Raw genomic sequence first — 21,855 nt, forward strand, 5'->3', positions numbered from 1 at the left:
TTAAGTTGACTCTTTCAAACTTGATTAATTCAGTGAATAGATTCATGATAAATTGAGTCAATAATAATTATTATTAAAAAAAATAATATTATTTTGATAAATAAAACTAACCCTGGATGACCGACAACTTATGAGTTGAACCAATGATAAAAATGATCTATACCTTTTTGTTGCTGAGACCCTGAACTGAACCCAATAACTATGGTACTTGCTATAAAAGCTTGGAGGTTTTCACTCTTCACAGAACTTATTGGCTCCTCTTCTTGCATCATAGCCAAGCAACCTTTCGTTGTTGCAAACGAAAACCAACATAATTGGGGACCATAGGCTCCAATCTAAAACTTTATATTCAGAAATCTTGTCCGCACAAATTCTGTCTGAGAACAGTTCAATTGTAGCCTTGAAGGAGTATGCTCGTTGGCGCAGCCTAATCGCTCCATCAAGAACATGTAAGATACGGATATAACCATCTAGGTGGTGACTCAGTGGTAAGAGCTTGAGACCAAGAGGTTTGCTTTCTCTGTGGTCTCAGGTTCGAGCCCTGTGGTTGTTCATATGATGGCCACTGGAGACTTACATGGTCGTTAACTTCAGGGTCCGTGAGATTAGTCGAGGTGCGCGCAAGCTGGCCCGGACACCCACGTTAAACTAAAAAAAAAGAAGATACGGATATGAAATGGGAAATGCTCACTCTTGCAATTCAATTATCAGATTAGATAGTAAAACTAAAGTTCTCGTAAATATCAAACCATCTCAATTCAAAAGCTTAAACGATTAGATAAAGTTTTAAGATATAATTTATATTATTCTCTAATACACACCCCTCAAGTGAAAGCTATTTGGGCTTGAAACTTGCACAGACCCATATTATTTTGTGCTTAATTTTTATCAAATAAATGGAGGTGGTGAGATTCGAATTCATGATCACTTGGTCATTAAAGCTCTGATACTATGTCAAAAAACCATCTTAACCCAAAAATTTTAGTTGTTAGGTAAGGTCTCAAGATATGATTTATATTATTTTCTAACAATAAATCTCTTAACTTTGATATGAATAACTTATATCTAATTAGATTGAAAAATAGATTTAATTTTAGTATGCTAAAATTGGCTTGAAAATATTATGGCCATAAACAAAGAAAGATGCAAAGTTGTTTGTGATTCATCTATGTATCGTGGAAAAGGACAATATTCTAGGCCTTGGAATGCTTTGGAGGGGGAGAGAGGAGCCCAATGTCGGAATTAAAATAAAACAATTGACCAAGTTTTATTTAGGTAGATCAAGAAATAGGTTAATTTAAATTTTTAATTAGATTAGAAAGATTAATTTTTTTCCTAGTTTCTCTTCAATTCAAACTAGTCCAGATCTTGAAACGGTAAGTCCTAGTCAATTTCTAGTTGATTTGTTTTTTATTGTAGTGCTACTAATAATATTTTACTTTTTAATGGTTGATAATTTAATTATTTTTAGTTAGAATTTTCATTTTTAATTTATAAAATTAATTTTAAACTAGCATCTAAACAAAACTTGAGCACTAGGTTTTACTTTTTGTGGAGGATTAAACTTCTCAATTACAAAATCAAAATCACTAGCCCTTTAATCACTCATCTTGCTCCACAAGTCAAAACCCCAAAAAAAAGAGCCTTTTTTCAAACAGTCTCCAACTCAAACTCTAACAAGTAAAATCCTCTGCCCTATTAAAATTTTTAAACTCTCTCTCTTGTAATTCTTATAGGTGCGCAGGTTAACTCCATTTGACACCTCCGTTCATTCTAGCCTCGACCACACCAAAAAAACTCAAAAACTACACCATACTCCATCTCCCAAAATCCAATCACACACGCAAAACCACCACCACCACCTTCACCTTCACCTTCGTTCTCTCTCTCTCTCTCTAAATAATAACACACTCTCTCTCTACAAATCTCCGAAACCCTAGGGTTTGTAAGGTTTCAGTCACAGTCTCTTTGTCTCTCCGGATCCAGAATCAATGGCGGAGGAACCAGGATCGCAGTCGGTACCTTCACAATCGCAACCGCCGCAGTCATCATCGGCGGCGCCGCTAGGATCTTCGGTGATACCGATAGTGAACAAGTTACAGGATATATTTGCTCAGTTAGGTAGTCAATCGACGATTGAGCTGCCGCAGGTGGCAGTTGTAGGGAGTCAAAGTAGTGGGAAATCGAGTGTTTTGGAAGCACTTGTTGGTAGAGATTTCTTGCCACGTGGAAACGAAATCTGTACGCGGCGGCCGCTGGTTTTGCAGTTATTGCAGACTAAAAGGAAAGGTGATGGCTGTGGTGAAGAGGAGTGGGGAGAGTTCTTGCATTTGCCTGGGAAACGGTTTTATGATTTTTCCGAGATCCGGAGCGAAATTCAGGTGCGGATTTGGTGGATTAGTGAGAATTTGTGGTTCATTTTTGCATGTTTTATGAACTTAATTATTCGAGGTTTATTTTGTGTTGTTTTTGTAATTAGTGATTAACGAAGAGAAATTGTAGAGAAATAAAGGCGTCTGATTTGTTCATTTGACGAGTTTGTTTGTTCGGTTAGGCTATTATAACTGTTTCAGAGTTGAATATCAATTTTGTGCTTGATTGTGACTATTAGTAGTGTTTAATAGTTTGATTTTCGAGATGTTTTTGTGTGCTTGTGTGTTTGTAATTAGTGATAGTTGGAGAGAAAGATTGGAGAAACTAAGGGACGATTTTGTTGGACGAGTAGGCTTATATGTTATGGAGCGCTTATGGTTGTATTGCTATTTTTGTAATAGTTGAACAAAAATATAGAGAAATTAAGGTGTGGATTTGTTGGATCAATGATTATATGTGTCTGATTAGGGCATTGCAAATGTTTTAAAAGACTAAATTTGAGTTTGGTTTCCTGCATGTGTGCATGCACTCTTGCAGGTTTTTTGTTTAGTAATAGTTGAACAGAGGTGTAAAAAATGGGAGAAGTTCAACGTGTAGTTAAATTTAGAGTTTGGTTTAGCAATTCAGTTGTTAATAGTTGAAGGAAAAGTGTAGAGGAAAAAATTGAGTAATTTTTAGTTGGTGTTTTGGGAGTGTATGGATGGGGAGGAAATTTGAATTTGTTAACTGTTATATTGTGATTTGTTTTGGTTCTTTAGTGTTTGGGAGGTGTGATTTTGCGTGACTGATTTTATTGAGTGTAGCTAATGATGTATTTGGTTGAGTTAGGTAGGTGAATGGTTAAGTGATTGAAGAAATTGTTACTGGGATTTTTTTTTTAATTTTTGGAAGGTGGGGAGGGCGAGTAGGAAAAAACTATTGCTTGTTTTTCTGAAAATGATTTCTTTTGTTTGGTGACTTTGTTAAATTTACATATTTTTTTCTTTTGAAGTGATATTGGAGTTATTTTGTGTTGTTTATGTTTCCTGAGCCACAGTAGAGGTGCACATAGGGATTGAGCATGTGACTTTTTTTTTTTTATTATTATTATTCCCTTACAAGTAGGGCAAAACCACCCTTTGGCAAAATTTGACCTGTTTATCAGAATGAAACTTGTTTGGCTTGACTTATGGTAACATTTTTCTTGGAGTCTTTGTTACATGCATGGCTCAAATAGCTTTTCTGAACCTTGAAATAGTTTACCATGCATCTGGGTTTGGTTCATTGAATGTTGATTTCAGTTATCAGTCAGCTTATTATTCAATTATTTTGAATTGGTTGTAGGCCGAGACTGCTAAGGAAGCAGGAGGCAACAAAGGTGTCTCTGACAAGCAAATTCGTTTGAAGATTTTTTCACCTAATGTTCTTGATATCACACTTGTAGATCTACCTGGTATAACAAAGGTTCCTGTGGGTGATCAACCCTCTGATATCGAAGCAAGAATTAGAACTATGATCATGTCATACATTAAAAAACCAAGCTGTCTGATTCTAGCTGTTACAGCAGCAAATTCAGATTTAGCGAACTCAGATGCTCTTCAGATTGCAGGAAATGCAGATCCTGATGGTATGTTTGCTTTTGGAATGCTGTCTAAGCGACTTTGTCATGTGTATTTCTTTGGACTCATGCTAATATTTGTTGACAGGTTATAGAACCATTGGAGTAATTACAAAGGTGAGGTTGCTACTTAACATATTGTTTTTGTTTGATTTAACATCTATAAGAACTTGCTTGCTCCGTAGAAGGGTTGACACATTTTTTCTTTGACTCAGTTGGATATTATGGACAGAGGTACTGATGCTCGTAATCTGTTGCTTGGAAAAGTGATTCCGCTTCGACTTGGTTATGTTGGTGTTGTGAATCGTAGTCAAGAGGTAATCATGTTACTACATAGGAAGAATGCTGATTGTTTAATGGTCCATTCTTCTGCTTGATGTTTAGTCGGGGTCTTACAAACTCATCATTTCCTTTTTTACCTTTTCTTCTGTTTAGATTACTATCTTGCTGATACTTCGTGAACTGGTTGATAAATTGTTTTAGCAGCTGTTGTTTCTGTTTTTTAAAATGTTTTCCTTGCTTTGCTCATTGCATCAGTTTTTCCCTTAAGGAATTGTGTTGGTGGTGGTTTTATTTAGATGTTTATTTTCTGATTGGGTGTAGACAGTAATATTCAGCACTGGTAATCATAAAGAATAAGACTTCTCTGTATGGTAGCCTTTTTTTCAGTATTCGTGATTTTCAAATCTCTTATTGTTCTTAATTGTTTGATTCAATGTTGTTTTGGAACAGGATGCATTTTGAAGATGTATCATCCTATCTGACATGCTGTTTTTACTAATTTGAAATTTGCCTGGTTGTGCATATTAGAACCATCATATATTGAACATGACATAACTTTCTGTACAAGTATAAACGATGGCATTCTAGCCAATGGTTGGCTGATCTATTGAATGGCTATCCTGATGCAGGATATCATGCTTAATCGGAGTATCAAGGATGCACTTGCTGCAGAGGAGAAGTTCTTCCGTAGTCGCCCGGTATGATAGCCCTATCTCTTTATTGTTACCCCTAATTTGGTGCAAAAACAAGTAGAGGAATTGATTGCTCTATTTACTTCCATGCTGTTCTATAGGTATATAATGGTCTAGCTGATCGTTGTGGTGTTCCTCAACTGGCAAAGAAGCTGAACCAGGTAGAATTTTTGCAGCATTCACTCTCAGAATACCTTCAAGGATATGATTAATTATTTCAAAGTAGATTCCTTGCACTCTGCATCTATTGCTACGACTCTCATAGGAGTTTTTTTCTCTGAATGAACCTTATTTTGTTACTTTTCCCCCAGATTCTAGTGCAACATATAAAAACAATACTTCCAGGGCTGAAATCACGAATAAGCTCTGCATTGGTTTCTGTTGCAAAAGAACATGCAAGCTATGGAGAAATCACAGAATCAAAGGTATGTATTTATTTGCTTTATTTTCAATTTTTTTTTCTCAGAGTGTCCCTGTTACTTGGTTGAGAATGTTTTCAATTAATTGTTTTATTTCTGGTCACAGCCATGGGTTTGTTCCAAGCACAATGTTAGCCTTTTTATCTGCATTTGTCCTCCTGTTGTGATCTGGTTTCTGACTAAATTACCTGTCTGAGCTGATGCTTTTCCTTGATAATTATCCTACTTTTTTCTTTGGCTGTTCATACTCATTTTTCATAATTTGATTACTCTTGAATTCTTATTTTGTGATTATCCTTTCTGTTTTCAGAATGTTCTAGCTGTCCACTCTTCTTGCTTATTTTGTTTTATATGATTGTTTTAATCAACTCGTTACCCAACTTTCTGTAAATAAATAGGCTGGTCAAGGAACTCTTATTCTGAACATTCTTTCAAAATATTCTGAAGGTACCTCTTGTTATTCCTTGGGCTTGCATTCAGAATAATGTATTTCTTCAATAGATATTTTATCATTTCAAGCTTGATCATTAATGTTTAATGGTTTCTTGTTGGAAACAGCATTTTCTTCTATGGTTGAGGGAAGAAATGAAGAAATGTCAAGATCTGAGCTCTCTGGAGGAGCACGAATTCATTATATTTTTCAATCAATATTTGTGAAGAGTTTGGAGGTATGTATATTGATATTTACATGCTCTGCCTTGTGAAAAATGTTCATTTAATTGGATTGATGTAAATTTCTATCTATCGTCTTCATGTGCATCCTTGATATTTTCTACTTCTTGAGAGCGAAATGCAACTTCTGGTTAGTTTAAATTGAGTGAGAGCCTGAGACCCTTAGGGGGTGTTTGAGAGTGTGGTAGCGGTTGCTTTTCACTCAGAAATGCATCAAAATAATGTTTTTTTTTTAATTATTTTTGACATCAGCACATCAAAATGATTTGAAAGCACCAAAAAAATATTAATTTGAAGCAAAGAAAAAAAATAAAAAATTTTTAAATTTTTTCAAAAGCACTTTTGAAACGCAAAAACAAATAGGCCCTAAATCTAGTAAAACTAGCCCTTTCATTTTGGGGTGTGGGGATTTGGACGTGTGCACTCCAAGTTCAAGAGCCTTACTTTTGAATCCTTAACCTCTAGACCAATGCCTCTTTGGTTTGTAAAACTGACATTAACTTTTCTTTATTCTTTTCTCAGCAAGTAAATGGAAATATTAATTTGTGGATGCAGACCTGAGATCATGTTCTGCATGGAATGTGGTTTCTAGGATGTCATGAAACCATGGAGATTTAGACATGGTTTTATGTGCTTGTGAATTCAATTAGGGAAATTTGTACAAGAGTCCTCATGGCTATACCTGTATGCGCTCTGCTACCTGTCATGCAACATTTTACACTTATTTTCCAAGATATTTGCTTTGTTCCTTTACCCATTACATTTCATGAATTCATTTAACTAATACAAATTTAGTTACTTTCATGTTTACAGTTCTTTTGTACATATTGACAATGTCTTTTATCTAGTTTCCTACTGGAGTTTCAAAATAATATTTTTCCCTAAAGTTTACAACTTTCATCAAATAATCAATGAAAGCAAGCTGGTACTCTCAGAGGAGCAAGGCACCACATAGTAGTGATGCTTTTGAAGTTAGCTTAGTTAAAAAAAAAAAAAAAACACTTAACAGTAAAAATCGCAATGAGCTACATGTCATGTTGAAAGCCACATGGTAGCAAAAACAGACTTAATGAGGGGAAGGGGTGAGAAAATAAGCCAATTAAATGATTCATTTAAGGTATGGTCATACCATCCCTCTAATTTGGTGCTTTTAAGTGACTAATATTTGTGGACCCTTGCATCATAGTTGCATTTGCTAATTAAATAAGCTTTTCCTACATTTACTTTAAACAATGGGAGGTTAAATGGCTATGAGCCTGTTTGGTATTGTTGTAGTGGCTTTTTTTCAAAGTGTTTTTCGCTTGGAAATGCATCAAAATAATATTTTTTTATTTTTTAAAATTCATTTTTGATATCAGGATATTAAAACGATCTAAATACTCCAAAAAATAAAATTAATTTGAAACAAAGAAAAAAATAAAAATTTTTCAAGTTTTTTCAAAAACACTTTTGAAACCTAAAAACAAATGGTTTCTAGGTCTAGCAGCAGTTATCTGTTTTAGTGTTTCGCAAAGTCAAGGTTGTTTTTTTTTTAAAGAAAAAAAAATTAACACTGGACACTGACAAGTAAAATGTTTGAGGTATGCTTAGTATTACTAAGATCCATTTGTTCAATAGAATTTGTCTTAGCTACCATCCTGTGAATATAGAATTTGTCTTAGCTACCATCCTGTGAATAAGATGACTATTATTTTTGGCAAACAGACTGTAATCTGTCTCTCATTTACTGAATCTTATGTGACATGATTTGTTGTGCAGGAGGTTGATCCCTGTGAGGACTTGACTGATGCTGACATTCAAACTATCATTCAGAATGCCACTGGGCCTAGAACTCCACTGTTTGTACCAGAGGTAGGTTTATTGTTTTCACTTTCTGAAAACAAAATGTTTCCTTTTCTTTTGCTTGTGGACTCCCTTTTTGTGTTTTTACTTTTGCTTCTTAAAGAAGTTTTATTTCTAAGCAAAGCTGTATGATGATTTTGGTTTTCATTTATATAGGTGCCATTTGAAGTTCTTGTCAGGAAGCAAATAGCTCGTTTGTTAGATCCAAGCCTTCAGTGTGCCAGGTTTATATATGATGAGTTAATAAAGGTATGGATGTTGTGATTGAAGTCTCTCAGAATCAAAATTTACTCTGTCGGATCTTTAAATAAAATTTCTCTCTTCAGATTAGTCATCGCTGTCTAGTGAATGAACTCCAGCGGTTTCCTGTTCTAAGAAAACGCATGGACGAAGTTATTGGAAACTTTTTACGAGATGGTCTTGAACCATCGGAGACAATGATTGGACACATTATTGAAATGGAGGTATGAACATGCCGATATTTTTCAAAATCTTAATGTTCAAGTTTTCTGGTTAATATTGCTATATTTCCCCTTTCTTTTAATTCGTGCGAATCCATTGTATTGACTTGTTTTCTGTTGTATTTGTTTTGATCAAACTTTCTGTTGGTTTTGGGAGTGGTAGACTGCGCTACCTTTGAGCATTTCCCCCCCTGCCTTCCCTGCCAAACTTTGTAAATTTTAGACCTTGAACCTGCAACTCTCTGGTTGCGATTCAAATCATGACCCTTTCTGCTGTCTTGTGTGATTGAAAGTTCTTACAGGATAGCCAAAACATAGTTATTCATTTGCCTAGTGGTTCCATATCTGTTTGCTTCTTTCTGTCCTTTGTTTTCTTTACCATGTCAGTACTATATGATTGATTACATAATGTTTTCTTTCTTTTGCAGATGGACTACATAAATACCTCCCACCCAAGTTTTATTGGTGGGAGTAAGGCTGTGGAGATCGCACAGCAGCAGATCAAGTCTTCCAAGGTTTCTCTAGCTATGCCCAGGCAAAAAGTATGTGTTGTGCAAATTTTCTTCAGTACTGTTATATCTGTATTTGATTTCTGATTTTGTTAGACCACATATTTCTTTTGTCCCTATTCTCTTTACTTTTTTATTAATTAGGATGCCCTAGAGCCTGATAAGGCACCAGCTTCTGAAAGGAGTATGAAGACTCGGGCCATTTTGGCCAGACAAGTAAATGGGATCATGCCAGATCAGGCATGTTATTTATTGTTTTTCTGTTCATTGTTGTATCCTTAATTTTATTGTAGTGCATACTATTCTGGAACTTGTGTAATAAGATACTGGTCTTTCTGTGACTTACAGGGAGTGCGTCCTGTTTCAGAGGTCCCACCTGCTGGTAATTTTCTACTCCACAGAAATTGCAATGGGATATACACATCCATTTTTAGATAATTAAAATTGTTTTATCAGGGACTGCAAATGTTTCAAGTTGGGGTATCTCATCAATTTTTGGTGGAGGTGACCATTCTCGAGTTTATGCTAAAGAAAATTCAACAAGCAAGTCATACAATGAACCTGCTCAGAGCATGGAATCCTTTGATCAAAGTATGATTCATTTAAGAGAGGTATGTTGTCTCAAATACTAGCCCTGACTAGCCTATGCACAATGCATTTTTTTCTAACAAGAATATTTTTGTGTTTTGTAAGCCCCCAACTGTCTTGAGGCCTTCAGAAAGCCATTCAGAGAATGAGTCTATTGAAATTGCAGTCACAAAATTGCTGTTGAAATCATACTATGACATTGTTCGGAAAAATATCGAGGACTCTGTACCAAAAGCAATTATGCACTTTCTGGTAATTCTTCATTAATCTGGATGTATCTTTTACTTTCAAACACCCTTGCCCCATTGTATAACTGCTATTACACTTGGCTGTTATGGGATCTGCTGTCTTATTTTGGGCCTTTCTGTTGGTTTTTTCCCTTGTTTTTTTTTTTTTTCAATAAAGTCATATCTGTTCTCTTTTTGGGTCTGCTGGCTGCCATCTCTGTGGTCATCTTGTTCCTCTGTAATTTTTTGCTGTAAATAATTTAGACTAAAAAAAAAAAAGAAGGAAAAATTACATTAGCAAAATTTTTTGCCCAACCATCTACTAGATTCCGATGTATCAGTAAGCAAGCACCATTGTTCTCCTCTCTAAGAAATCTGTACTAAAGAAACAATAATTATTGGATATGGCAGCATAACACAAGTAGCATCTATCTTATCCAGACATTGTCCACAGCTGCTTTATGAGTATATTTTCAAAATGTCCCTAAACTCCCTTGGTTTCTTCATCATCATCATCATCATCATCATTGTATCATTAGAAAAACTACCATGATGGAATGGAAGTTTGGGCAAGTTCTCTAATGTACAAGTCTTGTACTTACAAAATTCAAATCAAAATAACATTTTGGGTTATCTTGGCAAGGATAGTAGGACATATTTCAGAAGGTTTGATAATTTCTGATGTCACTTTCATTCATTAAATGCAGGTAAACCATACAAAGCGTGAACTTCACAATGTCTTCATTAGAAAACTGTACAGGTAACAACAAAGTTCTTACATTGATTTTAGTCAATTTTTCTGATTTCATCCTTTTAGTTATAGTTCATCTATTGTATGCTAGTCATATATGTTAATCCTGGATTTCTGTTTCTTACTGAAACAGGGAGAATCTTTTTGAGGAGATGTTGCAGGAACATGATGAGATAGCGATGAAGAGAAAGCAGACACGAGAATCACTCCGAGTTCTCCAACAAGCATTTAGGGTGTGTTTTCATGACTCTCCAATCAGTAGAACCATTCGCACTTACACTGTCCTTGAATTCTATTATGGTTATATTAGAGTCTAATTTTCCATAAGCTCTGTGATGTGTGAGGCTTGGAGTTAATTTTCTTTCAACTAGACGTGTACATGTCAATTGGTGGTATCTACATGTATATGCAAAACATTTATCTGGCTTATTGCTGGGCAAGTAAGAGTTTTGTCAAATGGGGTGAGCTTTAAGATTCAAATCTTTCTTGCTTAGCATCTTGTTTACCTTCTGCATCTAGTAACCCTTTTTTTATTTCCCCCCTCCTCTTGGAGAACTTATTTGCTATTCAAAAGCTAGCAAGCATCGGTAGGCTTTCGTCACCAGATATAGATATGATATTTAATTGCTCTGTTGTCGTGAGGTTCTTTAGCTGCTTCTGCATTGCAAATGTAGATTTGCAGACAATTACCTGACATGTAATTGGCTGGTATTGTTTCTTTTCAGACATTAGATGAATTGCCATTGGAAGCTGAAACTGTTGAAAGAGGATATAGTTTGGGATCTGATTCCACAGGATTGCCAAAGATCCATGGACTGCCAACATCAACAATGCATGGCGTTGGTTCCAGTGATTCCTACTCAGCTTCTCCTAAGAACCCGAAGTCCCGTAGATCATCCCACTCAGGGGAGCTACAGCCACATTTATATTCTGATTCTAATGGAAGTGGACGTACTTACATGCCAGGTCTCTATCCAACAGTAGACTTTTAAGCAATTTGATCGAGTATATTGGTCAAAATTTCTTAAAGTGTCCATCATATTATATTTGTTTAATTGCTAAGTCACACTCTACACATGCAACTTCCAGATTATTGAGATTCCAACTTTCAAAGGTGGCTCCGAAAGATGCAAGCAATCCTGAAAGTTGCGCCTTCTCCCCTTCATTCCTTTTGATTCTCTGATATAGGATTATAATTGCAATTTTTACAAGGTTCCAGGAAGAATAACAGGGGGCAAATGATCTACTTTCCCTTTCCCTTTTCCTGTCAGAAGCAGTAGCCGCAACCCTTAATATATGTGTATATATATTTATATATTTTTTGACCAAGTGCTATTTTGATCGATTTGCCTCACTGAAAAATGTCAAGATAGTTTCATTTTGATCAAATAAAACTTTGAAGGAGCTCTGATAGTGCCTTGTGGTGCTTGTTAGCTTTTAGCCCTGTTGAGCTTGCAAAATTCAAACGCTTGAAATTTAGCTACTCGTTCATTTGATTTTCCAGGTGTTGAGTGCAACTTAAATACGTCTTTACAGACAATATGGATGGATGTGGATTCGTTTTGGATTTGATGTTGATTGCGGTTTATTAGGGTAATTCTCCTCTGATTTCCTCCCTGCTTTGGAGAGATGATTCTGTTATCAGTGGATTTTTTTTCTTAAAAAAATAAGTTGCAGCATTTTGCTTTCTATATATTGTCTCCAACTCATTCAAAATGACACTGATCTTCGGGCTTGGAAAAACATTGCTGAAAGAAATCGATGTGTTTAGCCATCAGTGCTTGTGGAGCGAGCCTCGGCCAGTTTTAGACACTGCTTAGCCTCTTAACTTGTCAGCTACCATTAGAAGAAGATAAGTACTGTTGGTTCAAAACCAATCCAGGTAGCTATTTGGATTCGCAATTAGCCTTGTTACTTGACGCTTGATTGGTTCAAGTGGCATAGGTTAATCACAAAAAGTTGGGTTCGCTCTCGCTTAACCTAGTTGGCAGTCAAAGTTTTGTAACTAGATTGATTTGATATTTTTTTTATTTTTAAAAAATTATTTTTATATCAATACATCAAAAAATAACTTGAAAATATAAAAAAAATATGAATTTAAAAATAAAATATTTTTTTTTTAAAATTTCTTTTAAAACACAAAAATAAATAACGTTTATACACCACCCGTAATCAATGTCACCTTTGTCCTCTTCACTGGACAAGAGACAAGGCAGACAAGGCAAATGAATAGTCAAGGGGCCGCAACTGCACCTCTACTTTTTTTTTTTTTTTGAAAATGAGTTGATTTGTTTGGTAATCTAATTTGTTTTTTAAAATATTTTTTATTTTAAAATATATTAAAATAATATTGTTTTAATCTTTAAAAATTATTTTTAACATCATTATATTAAAATAATTTTTTTTTTAAAATAATTAATTTGAAATAAATAAAAAAATAAATTTTTATTTTATTTTTTTTAAAATACATTTTTGAAATGAAAAAATGAACGCTGCTTGTCTGATATAGAAAATAATAATTCCACTTCTTCTCTTTTAGCTGAAAGAACAAATATTGAGAGCTTTTGCAGGACGGCCTTTGCTAGTCAGTTAGCTTCGTCCTTATTGTTGGCTAGTTTGGAACAAAATCAAGCAAGTTCGGTCGCTAAATTGTGGTGTCCGCCGACGAAGAAATCTCTGCATCCCTGCTACTTCTCAAGTTGGTAAGCAGTGCATGTTTGTTCAAAGCTATTCACAAATATGATTTCAATTTTTGATAAAGGGGCTTAGTACTCTTGTGGTGATTCGCAAAGTGTTCAGCTTACATTATAAGGTGGCAAAATAAATGTATTTTCTGAATTACGGAATAATCATCAAATGATTTCTTTACTATTTACTCATTGTCATCACCAATGTTCTGCTCTCAGCAGTTCCAATTCTAGCAAGGAATTTAGCAGGAGGAAACTCTGAAATTAAGAAATGGCTGCAACACCTGCATACCACATAGCAATGTACCCTTGGTTTGCCTTTGGTCACCTCACACCATTTCTTCACCTTGCAAACAAACTAGCACAGGCAGGCCACAAAATCTCCTTTCTTCTCCCCACCAGAACTCAGTCCAAGTTACAGCAATTCAACCTCCATCCAGACATCATTACCTTCATTCCAATTACTGTTCCCCATGTGGATGGCCTCCCTCCAGGAGCTGAAACCACCTCAGATGTACCTTTCCCTTCTTTCACACATATCATGACTGCCATGGACCGTACTGAGAGTGATATTGAAGTATTACTTCGCATTTAAAACCCAATATTGTCATCTTTGATTTCACCTACTGGATGCCAAGACTGGCTCGTCGCTTAGGTATTAAGTCCATTTACTACTGCGTTGTTAGCTCGGTAACTATTGGATATATTATGTCTCCGGCAAGACGACTAAGTGGTAACAAGTTGACTAAAGCTGACCTTATGCAGCCACCATTAGGCTTTCCAGACTTGCCGATCAAGCTCAAAGCTCACGAGGCAGAAGTCTACATTGCAAGGAGAGTTATGAAGTTTGGTAGTGATGTCATGTTCTGTGATCGCATATATATGGGAATGAGCCAATGTGATGCAATTGGATTCAGGACATGCCGAGAAATTGAAGGACCTTATGCTGACTATGTTGGAAACCAGTTTGACAAGCCAGTCTTATTTTCAGGACCAGTTATCCCAGAGCCAAACACCTCAACTTTAGAAGAGAAGTTGTATAAGTGGCTTAGAATTCAAGGCCAATTCTGTGATATACTGTGCTTTTGGAAGTGAATGCACTTTGGAGAAGGATCAGTTTGAAGAGTTGCTCTTAGGTTTGGAGCTCACTGGTATGCCATTCTTGGCAGCACTTAAACCACCTGCGGGTTATGAGTCAATTGAACTTGCATTGCCCCAAGGTTTTCAAGAGAGGATCTGTGGAAGAGGTATGGTCCATGGAGGATGGGTTCAGCAGCAGTTGATTCTGGAGCATCCATCAGTTGGATGCTTCATTACACATTGTGGATCCGGTTCCTTATCTGAGGCATTGATAAATAAATGTCAGCTGGTTCTGCTACCACATGTAGGTGACCATATATTCCAAGCAAGACTGATGAGCCTGCATTTGAAGGTGGGAGTGGAGGTGGAGAAAGGAGAAGAAGATGGGTTATTCACCAAGGAAACTGTCTACAAGGCTGTGAGAACTGTAATGGAGGAAGAACGTGAGTTTGGCAGAGATGTCAAAACCAACCGTGCAAAACTGAGAGAGTTCTTGAGCAGAAAAAGTCTAGAGTCCTCTTACATTGACAGTTTCAATGAACAGCTTCGAGTTCTTCTTGGATAGCTACTCTTTTGATGGCTGTATCAACTTTAATGTCTGCAACATACCTCTTAATGTATTAGTTTTGATGAGTGCTTAAAGCCCAGCCATATTTTCCTGGTTTAAGTAATTATGAAAGAAAGAGGGTGTGATTGTTTAACCTTTCCAACCTGTGGACACTTGGACACTGTTCAATCATTTATTAGTTGCAGAATGTGGAAGATGGTCACTGGAATCAGGAACCTGTGTCCATTCTCCACGACAATCTAGTATTCGGCAAACGAAGCATGTCATGCATATGAGACTATGAGCACGAGTATGCGAACATCGACAAAACAATCATTACTTTAGTACAACATGCCAGAAATCGCCCAAAAAGTAATAGGACTGGACAACAAAGTTGAAAAATACCAGACATTACTCAAGAGATGAGGGAAGTTTGCCTGCATTCTGTCTTCACCACATTCTAAAGAAGCAAAATGATGCATGTCTTAACCATCTAGGTGGTGGCGCAGTGGTAAAAGCTTGGAACCAAGAGGTTTGCTTCCTCTGTGGTCTCAGGTTCGAGCCCTGTGGTTGCTCATATAATGGCCACTGGAGGCTTACATGGTCGTTAACTTCAGGGTCCATGGGATTAGTCGAGGTGCGCGCAAGCTGACCCGGACACCCACGTTAAACCAAAAAAAATAAAAATGATGCACGTCCTCTTGACTTCACAGATGATTTGTTAGCATCACAATATATAGACTTAACAGTAGCAGGGACCACAAATACTAAAATGTATACCATATACTGTACACTTAAAGAAGTCCTCTTCAGCGTTAACCTTTATCTTCATTATTGGGTTTTTTTGAAACACATACACAACATAAATTGTAAATTTAAAATTTTTTAGGAGTTCAAGAATTTTATTAGAGAGATTTAAGGTTGTTTGTGATTTATACGAAGATTACTTGAAAATAAAGTCTTTTTAGCTTTGAATAACTGCTTCAAAACTGAGTTGTCACAAATTATAAATCGTCCGAGTATATAGCCTCTAACAATAATTCATACAAACCACCAATGAAAAATCTTCTAAGCCCTTTTAGGAGAGAAAAATTGTTATATCTTTGAGTGCTAACTCTTTTCTTTTGTATTTTAGTATTTCTATATTGTACTCTACTATCAAAAAATAAAAGGCATAACATTATATATATAGGAAACCTAAAAACTTTATAAATAAAAAAAAATTAATTTTCTCTTAAATAATATCACTTGTATTATTTTAAACTAATTTTAGAAATTTATTCAATCAAGTCCTTACTTGATTGTTTATAGGTCTAGAATTGCAATCCTATGTATTAATTATATTCTAGTTCTTAATTTCTAAAACTTATTTATAATAAAGTCACACTTGTTTAATCATTTCATTTTAATTTCTTACTAATAGTTCTTATGTGTGTGACCCATAAGTTCACTAATAAGTTGGTCCAAATATAAATCATGATCCTAAATAAAATAGGATTAAATAAATTAATTTATTATCAATTCAATAATTGATTGATTTATATTTAAAGATCAAATATAATGTCTAGCAATATGTCATAATCCACCAAATATTAGAAAAGTCATAAGTGGTTTGATTTAACCTTTTAGTAACTAGTTTGTCAGTGTAATTATTATTCTTTCATTAATAATAATATTCTGATTTAGACATTATACAATGAAGTGTGTCTACTCTATCAAATCATGTTTGTTTTCAACATCATAATCATTAATTCTTTGAATAAGACTTGAAAATCTTTTCAAATCTCATTCCACCTTGCACAAGAATTTATAATCAATATTATTTGAGAATAGATGGAACTTTTTTCTAATTCATCTAGGGTGATAAATCCTCTCTTGATTACTTAAATACCTTTATATAGTTCATGTTATACCCATTATCTGCTCATTTGTTACCATTGATTAGTACAACGTGTAGCAGGATCAAAACATAACACTCAGTATTTTGATTTACTTAACATGGGAGGAGAGAAATAAGAGGATATTTGATAATAATTGCAATCCTGTAGCACTTATTTTTTGCCCAGATTATGTTCTACACGGTTCTGCATTTTCATGAAAAAAACCACTTCATTCTCCATTATTGGTTTTAAAGCTCTAGTTGCAAAGCACGAATATAGAAGAGTTGCAGAATTTAAGAAGAATAATTCATAATTCTTTATTGATTACAGAATACTCTTAAATAGAGATAGAGTTTTAGTTGGAAACAAAGACTATTCAAAATTCAAAAATTGCATAACAAACGAATAAAATGTAATCAAAAGTTTTATTCCTAAAATCTTGGTCTTCAAGTAAAGATCTTCATTAATGAAATCCTCTGAACAAGCAACAATAAAGTCTCCTGGTCTTCTGCAGCTTTCTAAGACATTCTTTCAATACTCCTTTTTGTCTTAATAGCAGCAGACACCAAGCTTACTTTTTAAATCTTCAAAACTTGCCTTTGAAAGAGCTTTAGTTAGAACATCTCCAATCTAATCATTAGTTTTGCAATATAGCAGAGTAACTTCTTCTTCTTTCTGAGCTTCTTTTAGAAAATATATCTTGATTTTAAAATGCTTAGTTCTGCCATGGAAAACATGATTGTTTGCAATAGAAATTGCCGCTTGATTGTCAACATAAATCTTCGTTGGCTCTAGTTGATTCATATGCAAATCTGCAAGTATTTTTCTTATCCAAATGACTTGATTCACAGTAGTAGTAGCTGCTGCATATTCAGCTTCAGCTGTGCTTTGAGCAGCAATATCTTGCTTCCTTAAATACCAAGAGAACATGCCTGATCCAAAATTAAAACAATAACCCGAGGTGCTCTTCATGTCGTCCACAGATCCTGCCAGTCACTATCAGAGTAGCTATGAAGCATAAAATTCTGAAGATGAGAGAATTTTATACCATAGCTTATTGTACCTTTGATATATCTTACTATCCTTTTTGCAACTTGAAGATGCAATTCACTTGCACATTGTATAAAATGTGACAACAAACTCACAGCAAATGCAATGTCAAATCTTGTAGTTGTAAGATACATTAAACACCCAATCAAACTTCTATACAAACCTTCATTTACTTTGTTTGTTCCATCATTCTTGTTGAACTTTTCCTTCAGATTCATAGGTGTGCTTGTGCTCTTGCAGCTTTCCATGTGAAACTTCTTCAATATCTGTTTAGCATACTTCGTTTGACATATGAAGATTCCATCATTGCTTTGTTTCACCTCCATTCCACTTTGTTTCACCTCCATTCCAAGGAAGTAAGACATCAAACCGAGATCTGTCATCTCAAACACGTTAAGCATTTCAGCCTTGAACTCTTCAATTAGTGTCTTATCACTTCCTGTTACAAGTAAGTCATCAACATAAACAGATACAATAATTAAGTTTGCATCAGTTCCTTTTACATACAACGTGGCCTCACTTAGACTTTTAACAAAGCCAAGTTTATGTAGATGCTCATCAATTCTGTTATACCATGCTCTAGGGGCCTGTTTAAGGCCATACAAAGCCTTCTTTAGCAGGTAGACCTTCTCCTCTTATCCCTTGACTTCAAAGCCTCTTGTTTGTTCTATGTAAATCTCCTCCTGCAGATATCCATTCAGAAATGCAAACTTTACATCTAATTGATAAACTTTCCAATTCTTTTGTGCATACAATGCAAGTAGTAATCTGATTGTATCCAGGCGTGCTACCGGTGCAAATGTTTCTAAGAAGTCCACTCCAAACACTTGAGCATAGCCCTTCACAACTAATCTGGCTTTATATTTGTTTATAGAACTATCTGCATTTTGTTTGGTTCTATAAACCCATTTGACTTCTATAGCCTTCTTGTGTGAAGACTTGTCCATCAGCACCCAGGTATCATTCTTTTCAATCATTCTAAGTTCCTTCTTTATTGCTTCAATCCATTCATTGTTCTTCACCGCCTCTTTAAATTCTGCAGGTTCACAAATAACAATATTGTTACTTTCATAAATTTTAGCTAAAGATCTTGTACCTCTGACTGGTTCATCATCAATGTTATCATTTAATAATCTCCATGATTGAAGATTCTTGCTTCTCTGTTGATGATTCTAGCTTTTCTTCTGGTTGAGTTCCTTCTTTATTGCTTCAATCCATTCATTGTTCTTCACCGCCTCTTCAAATTCTGCAGGTTCACAAATAACAATATTGTTACTTTCATAAATTTCAGCTAAAGATCTTGTACCTCTGACTGGTTCATCATCAATGTTATCATTTAATAATCTCCATGATTGAAGATTCTTGCTTCTCTGTTGATGATTCTAGCTTTTCTTCTGGTTGCTTCCACTTCCATTGTTTATCTTCCATAAAATCGACATCTCTGCTTACCAGAATTCTTCCATATTGAGGTTGGAAGATTCTGTAAGCTTTTGATGGATTGCTGTAACCAATAAACACTCCTGGTTCTGACTTCTTATCCAACTTATCTCTTTTCACTTGTGGTACATAAGTGAAACAAATACAACCAAAGATCTTTAAATGTTGCAGGTTTGGTTTGTATCCAAACCAAACTTCAAACGAGGGTCTTTTCTGCAATGCTCTAGTTGGCATTATGTTCAGCAAATACACTGATGTGTTTGCAGCTTCAGCCTATAATTTCTTTGGCAACTCTTTTTCGTGCAACATGCATCTAGTCATTTCTATGATGCTCCTGTTTTTTCTTTCACTGATACCATTCTGTTGTGGTGTGTATGGTGCAGTAAGCTGATGTTCAATTCCGGATTCATCACAGAATTGTTGAAATCTTCCATTGGTATACTCCTTTCCATTGACAGATCTTAATGTCTGAATCCTGCATCCACTTTGGTTTCCCACCCATGTTTTATACTTTCAAAACACATTAGCAACTTCTGATTTGAATTTAAGAAAGAAAATCCAGCAAAACCTGGAATAATCATCAATAAAGATGATAAATATCTGCTACCATTTAGTGAAGCTGTACTCAGAGGACCTCCAACATCTGTATGCACCAACTGAAGTTTACATGTTGCTCTCCAGGTAGCTTGAGGGAAAGGTTTTTTTGGCCTGCTTTTCATATTGACATGTTGCACAGTTGGTTGATTTGTTCTCCAGTTGTGGAACACTTTTTACAAGACTATGTTTTTGCATATACATTAGCCCATCATGATGAAAGTGCCCAACTCTTTTATGCCATAGTTCGTCATTGGATGCTTTTATGGAGAAAACACTATGCTCCTTCTCCATAAGTTTTAAAGTAAAACCTTTTGCTTTTATTTTTACTCTGAACACATTGTTGCCCGAATTGTCTTTAATTAAGCACCATTTGTCTTCAAACATTAATTTGAAACCTTTCTCCATAAGCTGTCCAACACTAAACAAGTTTTGATCAATGTCAGACACATATATTACATCTGAAATGTACTTCAAACCTGATAGGCTGTTTATAACAATAATTCCTTTGTCTTTGACATCAATACAATCACCATTTCCAATTTTAACTTTGAAAATAACAGTTATGTAAAGTTCCTTGAACAAATCCTGATTGTTTATCATGTGGTTTGTGCAACCACTATCAATCAACCAGGAATCATTTAAGTTGTTGTTTGTTGAAAAACATGATGCAACAAATAGCTGCTTCTCTTCAGGTTGTTGAGCAACAAGATTCACCTTTTCTTCATGTTGTTGTGATTTGCAGATTCTTTCAACATGTCCAATTGCCCATATTTTCTGCACTTGATGTCAGGTCTCCACCAACATTTGATCAGCTGATGATTTGTTTTTTTACAGTAGGTACATGGTGGAAATGTTTCCACCTTGTTTCTATAATTTTGAACCTTTTTTTGTTGAATCTCTTTTCTTTGCCTCCTCCTTGGTATTGAGCTCTAGCTTGAAAAGCTCCCTGCATTGATTCCTCAAGTCTCATCAATCTTCTCTGCTCTTGTGCCTCCAGTGCATTTACCAATTCTCTAAGAGAAATATTGGTTAAGTCTTTTGACTCTTCTAATGAAGAAATCTTAGACTCATATTTTTCAGGCATGGTGACCAGTATTTTCTGCACAATTCTGTCATCAGAAAATTCTTTTCCAAGTAATCTTACTTTGTTTATTATGCTTAGTAATTTGTCAGCATAATCTTTGATGTTTTCGGTTTCCTTCATCTTCTGCATTTCAAATTCTCTGATTATATTAAGAACCTGCATATTTTTAGTTCTTTCATTGCCTTGATATTCCTTTTTAAGATAGTCCCAAATACCTTTTGCAGATTCCAAATTCATGATTCTTGTGAATATTGTGTTTGACACTGCAGCATATAAGCAAGCTTTAGCTTTGGACTTCCTTGTCTTGTTTTCCTTGTGAATCTTTAGTTGAGTTACTGTTGGATTTGCAGGCAAATCAGGAAAAATATAATTTTCTTCCACAGCTTCCCAGAGGTCTAACGCCTCAAGATGAATTGTCATTTTGATGGCCCAAGTTTCATAGTTTTCACCATTGAAGATTAGTGGTGAACCATGTGAGATGATTGATTCAGAATCCATTTTTGTGTTTTTTGGTTGTGTTTGTGGTTTGGTTTGGTTTATGTTTTTTTTTCTCTTAGCTCACAAGTCCCACAAGATAATTATATCTTTGATACCAATTTGTTGATTTTAAAGCTCTAGCTGCAGAGCACGAAGAATTGAAGAAGAATAATTCATACTTCTTTATTGATTGTAGAATACTCTTAAATAAAGATAGAGTTTTAGTTGAAAACAAAGACTATTCAAAATTCAAAAATTACATAACAAACAAATCAAATATAACCATAAGTTTTATTTCTAAAATCTTGGTTTTCAAGTAGAGATCTTCATTGATGAACTCCTTTGAACAAGCAACAACAAAGTCTCCTGGTCTTATGCAGCTTTCTAAGACATTCTTTCAACATCCATGTTGGTGGCTTTGCCTATTACTCATTCTAGAGTTGGCTTTTTGCTGGGTGGTTTTCTGGCCTTGTGGTCCTGTGCTGGTACACCCTTCATCTCCAGAGGTTTGCTAGTCTTGAACTGCTGCTGGTGCTGGCATATATTGGCTAGAGGTTTTGTCTGCTTGGTTTTAATTGGCTATCGTTTTCTGTCCTGCTGTAA

At 35.2% G+C, this 21,855-nt stretch overlaps 2 protein-coding genes across 3 annotated transcripts; both read left to right on the plus strand.

The window, feature by feature from the left end:
- Positions 1 to 1,742: 1,742 nt before the first annotated feature.
- On the plus strand, positions 1,743 to 11,909 carry LOC18107024 (dynamin-related protein 3A). 2 transcript variants are annotated; one of them, XM_052448522.1, is made up of 21 exons: positions 1,745 to 2,381; positions 3,697 to 3,979; positions 4,059 to 4,087; positions 4,186 to 4,287; positions 4,882 to 4,950; positions 5,046 to 5,105; positions 5,256 to 5,369; positions 5,762 to 5,810; positions 5,922 to 6,031; positions 7,794 to 7,886; positions 8,034 to 8,126; positions 8,204 to 8,341; positions 8,767 to 8,880; positions 8,992 to 9,091; positions 9,200 to 9,229; positions 9,304 to 9,458; positions 9,541 to 9,687; positions 10,370 to 10,422; positions 10,547 to 10,646; positions 11,139 to 11,379; positions 11,503 to 11,909. In XM_052448522.1, the coding sequence occupies exons 1-21, from the start codon at positions 1,992 to 1,994 to the stop codon at positions 11,508 to 11,510; spliced, it is 2,478 nt and encodes an 825-aa protein (XP_052304482.1). In that variant the 5' UTR covers positions 1,745 to 1,991; the 3' UTR covers positions 11,511 to 11,909. The 2 variants fall into 2 exon arrangements, with proteins under 2 accessions (XP_052304481.1, XP_052304482.1); XM_052448521.1 differs by having other exon boundaries at positions 1,743 to 2,381; positions 11,139 to 11,909.
- Positions 11,910 to 12,911: 1,002 nt separating this feature from the next.
- LOC18107025 (cyanidin 3-O-galactoside 2''-O-xylosyltransferase FGGT1-like) lies at positions 12,912 to 15,168 on the plus strand. Its single transcript, XM_052448317.1, is given in 4 exon segments — positions 12,912 to 13,115; positions 13,320 to 13,687; positions 13,690 to 14,152; positions 14,154 to 15,168. Coding segments are annotated over 3 exon segments (1,371 nt in total). The 5' UTR covers positions 12,912 to 13,115; positions 13,320 to 13,371; the 3' UTR covers positions 14,746 to 15,168.
- Positions 15,169 to 21,855: the final 6,687 nt, after the last annotated feature.

This window comes from Populus trichocarpa, chromosome 17 (genome assembly GCF_000002775.5).
Source record: "Populus trichocarpa isolate Nisqually-1 chromosome 17, P.trichocarpa_v4.1, whole genome shotgun sequence".
NCBI classification, from domain to species: Eukaryota; Viridiplantae; Streptophyta; class Magnoliopsida; order Malpighiales; family Salicaceae; genus Populus; species Populus trichocarpa.